The sequence below is a fragment of the Hakea prostrata genome, chromosome 7 (assembly GCF_041222555.1).
Source record: "Hakea prostrata isolate BN-2017 chromosome 7, UWA_Hpros_2, whole genome shotgun sequence".
NCBI lineage: Eukaryota > Viridiplantae > Streptophyta > Magnoliopsida > Proteales > Proteaceae > Hakea > Hakea prostrata.
Window position 1 is genome coordinate 15,516,458 of NC_142606.1, and position 12,870 is coordinate 15,529,327.

The window sequence follows — 12,870 nt, forward strand, 5'->3', positions numbered from 1 at the left end:
CAGAGCAAGGAAAGAACCCTGATACATTATATGCTTAAATCATTTCTCGCTCATTCAGATGTTTCAAAAAACGAAGTAAACAAAAGGAAAACCATGATTTACTAAAAAAAACTATACGTAATTGCACATTTGTAAGTGCCATTCCAACGAAGTTTGGCATTTTGATCCCTAATTTCATTTAGACTCCTCAGAATCAGAATATAAGGAACACGGAACACCACCACGTAAGATGAATTGATAATTTATCCCACGTTTGGAAAGATCATACGTACTTTGGGTCTTTTTGGTATCAATTTCCATTTTTTATTTTGCCAATTTAAAAGAAATGAATGCAGGAAACAAATTATTGATAAAAAAAGGAAAAATGGTACAACATTCAAAATAAATTATGGAATGAAAAATAAGTTTGGCATCTCAGAATGAAAAACTGTTAGAAAATGATAACGAAAATTGTTATAAAAAAATGCCATAATAATAATAATAACAAATTAATATTAAGAAAAACACAATCATTTTTGTTAATCAACATCACTATGTAAACAAGATATAACTAATTAACTATACAGTAAAAAGAAGATATGATGAAGAATAGAGAGTTACATTAACAAAAAAAATGCCGCAGAAAGCAATTAATTACGTCTGAAAATCTTATTACATTGAAGAAACAAAGTGAAATATAAACGGTGTATCTAGGGAAAATGGAATGATCTCAGGTTAGAATCTTAGGCAGCTTCGTCTTTAACTATTTTAAGCCTGTGGTGGACCGCACCAGCCATGTCATCTACTGAAGTCACTTGGCAACCTTCTTCCATCTGCAACATATCCAATTTGAGATTAAATTTCCCTAGGAGATTGCAAAGCAAGTAGTTTTCAAACACAGCAACATAATAACAAAAGAGGGAAGATTTCTTCTTCAATGAACACCACCACCTTCAGTCTTATGGCTACAGACAATTCATAACTGAAATGAAACATACTGGTAATAGGACAAGTTACCAAATCCAATCAGACAGTGATAAAGCAAAAGAGAAAATTAGTTGTTAAACCACCTCTAGGAGAAGACTACTAGTTCTCAATGAATTTCTGTAAATTCTCAACCAACTAGATGTTAATAGATTACACTGAAAATTCACAACCAACAAGCTGAATCCTCTACACCATAGAATCAGATTAACCAATCCTTTCGATCATAAAGACGTAAACACAATAAATGAACTATTTCTGACGTCAAAGTATAGGCAGAAGCAACCAAGACTAAAATTATTCTATCACATCCAGCAGCTAGGTCACAAAACCCAGAGGTCAACAGCAATGAACTGCTTGATGGGTCTCATACTCTGTTGGACTAGACTAGGTACAAAGGGGAATAATAGACCCTGCAAATCTCAGGCCAAACTAATTCAAAATTTCAAACTAAGTGAAGCTATGAGTGTACTTGACCGTCCACGAATGGACTTGAGCGTCCCGAATGGACTTGAGTCATTAGAAGAATCATCGTTTTCATAGTGTTGAAAATCTCAAAAAATAAAAAACCCAAAGAAAAACAAAAAAGAGTAGGGAAACCACCTTTTGGTAGACATCTTCTTGCCAGTCATACCTTTGTCCTGCCTGAGCTGTCGAATCTATTGAAGCTGAAAATTGGCAAAAACAGACAAATAGAGATAAGCCAACAAGCCCTGCATATTTTTTACATATGAAAACTCCTTCCACAAGAGAAGGAAGAAAAAGTAATTGCAACAAAACTAAGACTACTTCCATTTGTCAACAAAAGCTAAAATAATGGTACTTGTGTTATGCTTTGAAGGCTATCTTATGGTTTTGGAGGAACTCTCATTGTATTTTGCATATTTGATTTCCAGTTAAACGACAGGCAAAGAGAGACTGGTAATTTTATACGACCATGAGATTTACCTGAAAATTTTCAGTTCTTGTGCTATGTTTTCCAAAAAAAATAGCAAGGCTTTTGGAGAAAGTGTACCGATATTTGGCTTCCTTTATGATGCAGTAGCCTTGGCCTGGCTGGACCAACATGATCCACTATCGAGAGTCGAGACCCAGACCAAGAGGTGGGCCATGACCAGATTTCTAGTCTAGAAAAGGCTGGGTTGAATAATATTTATTTGCTTTATATGGGATAGATTATGCATCATCTCCTTAGATAGTTTCTTATTTTGAATGTGTGTTCTATTACTGGGATTCATATCTCAGTTATTGCTGTTCTAGTTAGGTTTCTATTTTCAGACAAGGCCTATTCCTAATTATTATTTAACCGATAACTGATGAGGATTCTCAAGAGTTTGATTATGAAATTTGAATGTTGAAGTTCAATAGATAAAACTCCAGTGAGAGTGTGTTTACTGTCTTCCCCTTTCTTCTTCTCCTTCATATTCTCCTAATCCTCTCTCAATGCAGCCCACCTCACCACTTTATCCAACATGGATGATCAGACAGTAGCTCATACTATTGACTAGGCTACGTCCAAACCTGCAACACTGACCTGGAAGATCTCCTTAAACCCTAAACCCTAATATGGTGAGTATAAATACAACAAAACAAAAGCCAAACAAGGGTATGCTCATCTAATTCCTATCCCTCTCACTGAACACTCATTGATTCCAATTCATTGGTGTTGCTCACTATCTGACTTAGCCATCGGAGGTGGCCCACTGATCAACATGATCAGCCTGCTCTAACTCTGCTTTGATTTCTTGGCATATTCAAGCCAGATTCAATCAACAGACCAATATCTGATCCCATCGTTTGATCCAATCAGGGGTCTAAGTGGCGATCCAACCAATCAAACAGATACAGTAGCAACTCATCCCATTTGTCAGTAGGGCCAAAAGGCCAAGTACAATTCAAGACTAATTAAGAATTGTAATTTCAATTCTGAAGGAAAACTAACCCTCCCATATCTGAGGAGATATTCTCCATTAATAACTAAACATAGCAGAACTTACAGGATGGAGCTTCAGTGCTGCACAATTAATGCGCAGCACTGAGCTGCGTTGCGTACAGTTCGGATGGAACGGCTGGTCGAGGGTGAAATCTTGACCACCAGGTTTGCATTTTTTTTAATACTTTTTCAACCATACCTACCTGTAACAAAAGAAAAAATATATGCAAAATGAATGGTCGAGATTTCAACCTCGACCACTCAGGGAGATCATGGAAGTTGAGCCGGAACTTACATTATACAAAACAAAGTTGTCCTGGAAACTAGGTAACTAAGGCCTTGTAGCATCTAGGTGACGAGGCATTCATCCAGGTGCTACAGCCATGCGGTATATCACCATATGCATTGATACTTCTATTTTATTATGTTAATATACAACATATAGCCATGTCAATGCAGACATCATTATGGTAATAACGACTAAATATGAGGAAAACAACAGATAATCAAAAAATATAAAATATAATGCACGCATGTTTCATCAAAAACAAAACAACAAACATAAATCAACGTCAACTAGTGAAGTTTCAATAAGGCATGTAGCCTTGCACCCAAGAAAGGAATATGCCAGGATGTCACCTTGGTGACACTTGAGCATTCTATATTAAGATTTCAATTTGTTGAATATGGGAATGTACTCCAAATTGTACCTGGGTCTAGCAGACTTTGGTTACCAACAGCAGCGTTTGACGGTAAGGAACCAGGCATGCTAGGAGGTCGAGATTGTGTCTCCATTGTCAGCATCTTTAGACTGATCTTCCTCAAATAATCTGGCTGAAACGAGAAATCAAGAAAACTTAAATTCATTTAGAACGCAAGCTACAAAACGAAGATGCAAAGTGACTATCATCATACTCGACAGTACTTAACCGTAGTATAAAGTTCAATAGAGACTTGTGAATCTTCAGTTGAAATTTCAGATTTTCAAAAGCTCGAAACAAAGCTTATTAGGGGTACTGAAACGAAATCACCTGTTTCAACCGAAACTTGCGAAACGGTCAAAATGCCGAAACCTAGGTCGAACTAGTTCAAAATGGTAAAAAGTTGTCAAAATTCCAATTGAAATGGTCTAAATTTTGTGAAAACTTGGGACCTTCTACTACAAGTTCCAACAGCAAGTTTCAGAGAGACTCTGCATATAAGCTAATTAAAGCATAGGGAACACACTGGCACATGCATTTTGCTCAAAAAAATCAATGTAGATATGTCATTCAAGCCATAGTATATATAGATTAGTTTCTGACAGATACAACACAAACTATAAACAGAACTTTCATTACAAAACTTCAAAGTTCAAAAACTTCAAATGCATTTTGTAGAGTTTTGACTAAAAGGAAGGCTGAAACCCACCATTTCGATCGAAATTTCCCCTTGGATTTCAACACTTCTTAGGTGAGTGACAAGGATGGGGGAACCAAATTAGATTATGGTCCTCCAAAAGATAACATAAGATGTTAGTTTATCTGCCAGCAGCTTTTTCATACTACTTCAACAAGTAAATGGTATAAGATCTCAGCCAGAATCACATATAACTGTCACTGGTTGTTCGTTGCACATTGGTTCACCAACATGATCTAGTTCACCGGAATGCAGATTTAGCTGGGTTTTTTTTTAATGCAAAGATTTAGTCGGAAATAAGCTGGTAGACAGAGACAAGAATTCAGGTAGTAGCAAGGCAGAAAAAATTATTTCATTATATGCATGGTATCCAAGATTCATGTGAGAATAAGGTAAAGATGGGTTGCAGTGGACCAGTGGTTCTTTACCAGGTGCTATTTGGATTCTCACAAAAGCCTACCTCTACCCATAGTTTAGGCCATTAAAATGGACCATTATAAAGAAAATCACATGCATCAAAAGCACAATACATATATAAGATACCCATGTCAAGGCATACTTCCAGTTAACCAAGTCCTTCAGGTGACTTGTCTGCATCATGATGCCTTTAACTTCGAAGAACTTGGTCGAAATTGCAAGTTTTAACTAAGTAGTCTTTGTTCAGTCTCACTTATATTGGAGAAGTAATTTCACCACAAAAAAAAATATTGAAGAAGTTGTGTTCAAGACATGATTGCTTAAATCTCATATATATTGCAAGAGTTATACTCGAAAACCTAATCTGATACAATGTCCAAGAATAATATACACTATCATACTTGGTCCAAAACCACAAGTATTATCTGGTACGCTCTCTGTGCGAACACAATGCATTGATTGGGTTTAAAATATCAAAAAGAGGAAGCACAATAAGAATTAGGACAACAGAAGCCAAACCCCAAGGTTTATGGTTTTACCCTAAATTACCAGGTTTCAACAGTTTCTACAGAGATATGGTCGAAACCTGGTCAATCTCAATTTCTGGCGGGTTAAAAGACTCAAAACCAACATCGGCACCAAGTTCTTGAACCTTGGAATTGACAACTAGGATCCAGAGTATGCAGGAGCTTAAAAGTTAAAGGAATGGCAAACATCTGGTAACGCAAAAAACCAAGCCACAAAAAGAATACCATATGCCTAAGTAATGAGTGTACCTGGCTTGCAGCAGCAATATACACTTTTTCCTCAAATCTTACAGCAATCTTCCTAAGTTCTTGTAACCCTTCTGGGCCAGTAATTGGAAGGTTCTTCTTCAGAGTTTCCATTCTGTAGATGTGGACATTTAAGCACAAAAATAACTAACTAAGAATCAATAATTCATAATAAAGAAGCAAAGAAGCAAAACTCCTACCACGTAGAAAGGGATACCAATACAAAAACATAAATTAGAACTCCTATCCTGCTGTGCGTACCTATTGTCCCTAAAAGAAACTCAGATAAAGATACTAAAAATAACCTAAATTAAGCAAAGGCACATTCTCTAAAATAACCCTGCAGCATGGCTACCTCTCTGCAATATTAGTGTTTCCAATTCATTTTTCAGACAGCAGACATGCTCACAACTTCCAATGCTGCATGCTGCTAGTACTAGATTTCACATATCGCTTGTTCCCTACACCACACACTGCTCAGGCCTAGATTTTTATGAGTGATTCAAGTACCAAGGATACCAGTGAATTTGGGGTGGACTTCTCAGAACAGCTGATCACAGGCTTATCCCAACCAAATGGGGTCAGCTACATAAATCCTCCTTCAAACCGTTCTATCTGAAGCAATACTCATCACTAGTCCTAAGCTAGTAAGTTATATATATATATATATATATATATATATATATATATATATATATATATATATATATATTTTTTTTTTTTTTTTTGGGGGGGGGGGGGGGTATCACAAAAACACCCAAGGGGGAGCCATATGTACTTCAAGAGTCCCAGCCCGTTTCACTTCTCCTTCAGTCATTAATGCAGCATTGTATTTGAATGATCAAAACAGTAGCCAAACAAGATCTTTTCCTAGGGAATGAGTTTCAGATTTTATAGGTTAAGGATAATATGAAAATCAAATTTGAATCAAAGCCGAAATCTAGAGTGCTATCACAATGATAACTTCAGGATAATATCAAAATAAGAGGGACACATTTGTACTTCAAGGTAAGGGTAGTAACTGAAATAGAAGATTTTAAGAACTAACTAGGCTTATAGCTAGATGGAGAAGTGAGGGAATGATAATAGCAGAAATGAGAGAACAACAAGCACAACAAAATAACACCTAGACTTCACACATCAAGGTGGACCGATTGGATTAGACAACAACCTACATTGATTAAACACAAGGTTTCTCCATAGAGAAGAATAGCTAACAAGCAACTTTTTGATTTCAAATGACGAGTGATTGATCCACCCTCTTACATGAGTCCTTTTATATTCTAAAGAGACATAAACATTAAATGCACCATCCAACCACTAGCAAACACCTATCTATTAATGTTTCAACTATTATTACCTAACTCTTGACAAAGGAAAATCTCTTTTGACAAGAGTTCCTTATTTTTAAACTATAGCCCATTTTATTGACTTTGATGAAACTTGGGCTTAAGTCTAGCCCATGAAAGTCATAACACGTGGGCTGACTGTAACCCACTAAAATAGTCCTACCCCATGAAAGACATGGGCTGACTTGGGCCATGTCCATAGGCCTTTGATGGGCCTAACCCATTGAGCTTTTACTTTCTTGTATGTCTTCAATTCTGCATCAGTCACTATTGGCCTACCCAGGTTCTTTAAACTCCTTCAATCTGAATCAGATCACCTTGGATGCCAGAGCACTGAAAAGCCTCCATCGCACATTTAGTTTGGAAAACTCTTGTGTTTGATCAAGGTAGGTTGGTGTTCGATCCAATCAATCCACCTTGCGGTGTGAAGCCCGGGTGTTACATGTTACATTGTTATTGTCACTTTCTTCATTATAGTTCTGCCCCTATTTGAAGATATATTCAGCCCGTTATATAATCATTCTAGTTTCAGCCCTCTTTCCCATCTAAACTCTGTTTCACCTTAAGTCCATCAAATTTGCAATTGACTCCATGTGAAAAGGTCCTATTTGGGTACTGTTTTGATCAATCAAATTCGGTATCTACATTATGTAATTTTCTCTTTTTTGAGTTTCATACTTCAGCTAGGATGTCTTTTTTCCTTTAGAAACATGCTTGTAAGTTGTAACTCGGTCTTTATTAGAATAAATTGAGAATATAAATTCTGAGAGTGTGTGCTTGTGTATTTCTTTCCCATTTCCCAGCAATTTTCTCCTCCTTTAAATTCCCAAATAGCTAACCCCAACATAACAGACCTTTCTAAGGTCTGCAATTTGCAGTGCTCATGGTTGACCACTATGTCAGGGACCAGGCAGGGAATCCCCATCCCCCACCCTCCCCAGGGAGGGAACTTTTCTTCTATAATTTTCTATTTTCAGATTCAGGATTGCTCTGTTAAACCTGCAACTTTTCTGCAAATTTCCTTGCAAACATAAGCAAGGTGTTTTTTGAGAGTTTTCTACTTAGCCCACCAAACCATTAGATCACTCTCATCTATTAACCATACCACCCACTTCATTACTTACAGCTCACCTCCAAATCAAGCCACATCAGATTACTAAAACAATAGAATGAGCCCTTTTTGCCACTTTTAGATCTCTTGGGGAAATTCAAACTTATATCTACGCCAATCTGACCAGCAGAATTTACTCAAACTTGGAGGAATGCTTCCCCCTGTTAGGACTCCATTTGATCCAAGTTACGGATTCCTATTTTTACTCTACTAAGTCTAAGATGAGGAAAAATCTATTTATAAGATAGCTAAGATGAGGGATAGGAAGAGTAGAGATCTTGACCATGTTAGATGTATTAAAAATGGAGATGGTAAAGTTTTAGTTTGTGAGGAAGACATTAAGAAAATATGGGAAACATATTTCTCTAGTTTACTAAATGAGCATTCTTCAAGCATTTATGATTCGAACGATTACACCTTTCACCAAGGCACCAATCTCCGAACTTATATACGTAGAATTTCGATGTCCGAAGTAAAAGAAGCTTTAAGGATGGTGAAACTCGGCAAGACACAAGGTTCTGATGAAATCCCAATTGAAGTATGGAAGAGCTTAGGAACCCATGGACTAGTTTGGTTGACTAAGTTATTTAATAAGATTATGAGCACAGGGAAAATCCTAGATGAATGGAGGAGAAGAGTCGTGGTTCCAATTTACAAACATAAAAGAGATATTCAAAGTTGTAATAACTATAGGGGCATTAAATTGATGAGCCATACGATGAAATTATGGGAGAGAATAATTGAAACCCATTTGAGACACTTAACTACAGTTACGGAGAACCAATTTGGGTTTATGCCGGGAAGATCTACAACGGAGGCTATTTACCTAATTAGGAGACTTATGGAAAGGTGAGAATGTAGGAAAGACCTTCATATGGTATTTATTGACCTAGAAAAAGCTTATGATAGAGTCCCTAGAGCGTTAATTTGGCAAGTACTAGAGAAAAGAAGTGTTGCAATTAAATATCTAGATATAGTTAAGGATATGTATGATGGCTTGGTGACTAGTGTTAGAACAGTGGGGGGACAAAGTAATGAATTCCCGATAACAGTTGGGCTACATCAAGGGTCAACTTTAAGCCCATATCTTTTTGCATTGGTAATGGATGAATTAACCAAAGACATTCAAGATGAGGTCCCCTGGTTTATGCTTTTTGCGGATGATATTGTGCTGAATGATGAGACCCAAGTGGGGATTAATACCAAATTAGAAACATGGAGAGTAGCTTTGGAATCAAAAGACTTTAAACTTAGTAGATTGAAAACAGAATATCTAGTTTGTAACTTTAGTCACGATCGGGCAGATGATGAGGTAGTGATACTTGACGATAAAGAAATTCCTCAAAAGTGATTGTTTTAAGTACCTATGTTCAATCATAAGTAAAAGAGGTGATTTAGAGGATGAGGTTTCCCAAAGAATTAAAATACGGTGGATGAAGTGGAGAGGTGCGGTCTTATGTGAACGGCGTATTCCATTAAAGCTTGAAGGAAAATTTTATAGGAACGTTGTTCGACCAGCTATGATGTACGGTGCAGAGTGTTGGGTTGTTAAAAAGAATCATATAGATAAACTCAGTGTAGCAGAAATGAGGATGCTAATATGGATGATTGGCAAAACTATGATGGATAAGATAAGAAATTATCATATTAGAGTTGGTTTGGGAGTTGCTCCCATAGGTGATAAGCTTTGAGAAAGTCGTTTGAGGTGGCATGGTCACGTTCAACGAAGACCTATAAATGCCCCTCTAAGGAGAAGTGATATAATCCATATTGAAGGAACTAGAAGAGCTAGGGGTAGACCTAAGATAACCCTAGGAGAAGTGGTGAGAAAGGATATGTATAGCTTAGGCCTTGTATCTAGCATGGCTTCGAACAAAATTGATTGGAGGGCCAGAATCCAAGTAGCCGACCCCATTTAGTTGGGAGAAGGCTTATTGTTGTTGTTGTTGTTGTGGTTTAGGGTTTAGGGTTAGGGTCCTCCAAACTTACATCAGTCAAGACCTACGGCCTACATATCAATACCCTAAAGCCCAGTTCCCCATCTGAGCCTTCAAAACCTTGAAAAAGCCACTACTTTGAGAATCAAATTTCCTCATGTTTGGTTCTGGTTTTATTAAGATCCTGCAGCACTTGGTCCTTGGTTGAATCCTCAATCCAAGGCTACATCACTTGTCCAAAGCGTAAAATCCAGGCTAGTATTACTGCCGGCTGCTTAAAATCCAGGTTCCATGTTTCTGGATTGGGTTTAAAGTCCAGCCCCTGAACTGACTGTGGAATCAGTCTTGTGTGTGAAGAACCTTCATTCTTCAAGCTAATGCACTAACGACACATCAAGAGGAAGGCGCGCCTGCAGATCCAACTTGTTCCTCCCCCTTTCTTTGCCCTTTTTGCTATTTCTTGATTACCCCTCACCCCAACACAATCTGTTCACTTTCAAGGAGAGAGATTAAACCAGCCATTAGTTTACCCTATGACTAAACCCACAGATCCCCCTCACTGTCCCCTCATTCAGCAACAGCTGGAGGCCCATCTCCTATTAACAAAAATTCCACCTTTTTTTCCTTGAGAGATACTTTTTCAAGGGTTCCAAGAACCAAGATCTATCTAACCTTTGGTCTCCAACAACTTCAGGCATCATCCCAATACAACCTACACCTACCTAGACTTGATATTAGGAGTTTAGGACAAAGCAATTCTACTCATTGGATCCCTTTTTCTTTTACCCTTTTTTTCCAGGGTTTTTATCTTTTTCTTTGGGGGAGGGGAGCAAGGTGAGTGATCGAACCCCGAGAGAGAGAGGTTTGTGCTGATAAGACAAACACCTATTCCACAACCCAAAATCCTATTTAGTCCAAAAAAATCAACTTATGCCCATCCAAGTTTTTTTGGAACTTGAAACAACCTTTTGTTACCCCATTCCCCTCACCCCATCTTAGCCAGAGCAGTCAAGAAGAGCTACCCCATAGCAAAATTCTGCATCCCTAAGATTGATTTTTCAAAACTCTTTTTTGCTTAGGTTGGTTCTTTGATTGATCTTGGTTACTAGCCGACAATCCTTGATTTTTCAAAACTCTTCTTTGCTTGAGTTGGTTCTTTGATTGATCTTGGTTACTAGCAGACAATCCTATTGAAGCTACATCATTACCATCAACTAAATGAACTTGGATAAGTAAGAGGACTAGAGATGAGAATTCTGGTTGTGGATACACTATTCACTCCCTCCCCATAAGGGTATTTCTCACTGCAATCCACTAGTTTCTGCCATCAATTAAGTGGAAACCCTAGGTAGGAAGTTGGTTTAAAAGTATCATCCAAAATAGTAAATAATTTGCCCCAAAAAAAACCTCCCTAACATTTCCACGATGAAGAAACAAGGAACTTTCAATGCCACCCAAAAAAAAAAACATAGAGATAGACTCATCCCTAGAATGAACCATCATCAACTTGCATCCAACTACAGTACTTTCTTTCCTCAAACAAAAGACCAACTGTCTACTAGGGTTATTCTTCTTCGCACTCTTATGTCCCAACAAATTTAAAGCTGTAATGTGAAATTAAATACAAACACTATTATTGGCGTAAGATAAACTAGAAAAATTCAACCCACTAGATATCCATACCGGGCATCAGGACACAAAACCAGCTCTTACAATGTTATCTGAATGCTACAATCTTAGGCTCTCTTTGATACAGTTTAAATTTATGATTATTTGACCTATAAATAAGAATAAATGTGTTTGGTATGATTTATGACCGGTGTTTCTCACTAAAATAAATTTATTTAAGCATAAATTCATAAATAGATCTCATTCATTGTTAATTTTGCTTATGTGGATACCATAAATGAACATGCACAGAATTACAACTTAAATAAGGATGAAATGGTAAAATTATCAAAAACTAGAACAAAACATTACTTTTCTCTCTATCTCTCCAACCTCCACCTTGCTTCTATCTCCATTTAAATAATAATGACATCAAAACTAGTCTAAACTAATGAAAGCAAACCAAAACCATATATATACACTAAAACCAAACGATACATAAAACTATTTCTTGTTATATAATACAATATATAACAGTAACCAAACGATTATGTTTATTATCATAATTGATTATTCATAAATAAGTCATAAACATAAATATAAATTATGCTCAAAGAGAACCTTAGCTAATAATGTCATACAATCACCCTGGTCCTAAATATAATACAAAATTATTTGCTGCTTCTTCAGGACAGGACTATCTGTCATCCTTTTTCTCTTAAAGTGAGAAGGAGTTGTTAAACTGACGAATAACCTTAAAACAGTAGATGATGGGGAAAAATTGCATGCAACGTCAATAGTAGAAGAAAATATATAAACCGACTTTAACTCTATAACAACAATAACAAATGCTGAAGACAATCCATCCATGCAAAACCCTACATGTTTCAATTGGGAAAAGTTGTCAAAATTAAAACATGCTTTGCTCGCTATCATCCTAATCTAAAGGAGTCAAACAAGATCAAACAGAAGAACCCCATGGAAATCAAAATTGTAGGGTAGTTAACAACAGGATCACAAGAAACACAACAACAGGAAAAATCTTACATTTTATTCACAATTCTCATACGAGACTCAGGTTGAAGTTCACTTCTCCAGTCACTGATATCCACGTTAGGCTCCCCTCGAGTAGGTCTCCAGTAGTTGTTATCCATAGCTCTGAGAACAACCATACACAATGTCAAAAAGTCCCGAAATCAGATAGATAAGATAAAAACCCTAAGAACATCCCGAAATCAAGTACATGAGATAGATTAGATTAAAACCCTAATAACCGCAGGAAAGCTGAAATCGTGAAATCTACTCTGCTTTCCTATGCAAATCTCCCTTTAAGTAGAGCCTCGATAAACGTGATTGAAGGGGACTTGACTTGAAATTGACA

The 12,870-nt window shown here is 36.9% G+C and overlaps 1 protein-coding gene across 2 annotated transcripts; it reads right to left on the minus strand.

The window, feature by feature from the left end:
• Positions 1-462: 462 nt before the first annotated feature.
• LOC149010120 (mediator of RNA polymerase II transcription subunit 15a-like) lies at positions 463-12,870 on the minus strand. Of its 2 annotated transcripts, none has more exons than XM_089163490.1 (6): positions 12,733-12,870; positions 12,537-12,647; positions 5,488-5,599; positions 3,607-3,730; positions 1,567-1,631; positions 463-812 (listed from the first exon to the last, which is right to left on the minus strand). In XM_089163490.1, exons 2-6 carry the CDS (start codon positions 12,641-12,643, stop codon positions 723-725), a joined length of 498 nt encoding a protein of 165 aa, XP_089019616.1. In that variant the 5' UTR covers positions 12,644-12,647; positions 12,733-12,870; the 3' UTR covers positions 463-722. The 2 variants fall into 2 exon arrangements, with proteins under 2 accessions (XP_089019616.1, XP_089019615.1); XM_089163489.1 differs by having other exon boundaries at positions 464-812; positions 12,755-12,869.

What these genes read in the sequence shown, in the direction of transcription:
- LOC149010120 (XM_089163490.1), bottom strand. Translation starts at nt 12,643, where the DNA reads ATGGATAACAACTACTGGAGACCTACTCGAGGGGAGCCTAACGTGGAT. An exon ending in ATGAGAATTGTGAATAAAAT is followed by an intron (nt 5,600 to 12,536) that starts GTAAGATTTTTC and finishes CCACATCTACAG; the next exon opens with AATGGAAACTCTGAAGAAGA. An exon ending in CCAAAGTCTGCTAGACCCAG is followed by an intron (nt 1,632 to 3,606) that starts GTACAATTTGGA and finishes GCCAATTTTCAG; the next exon opens with CTTCAATAGATTCGACAGCT.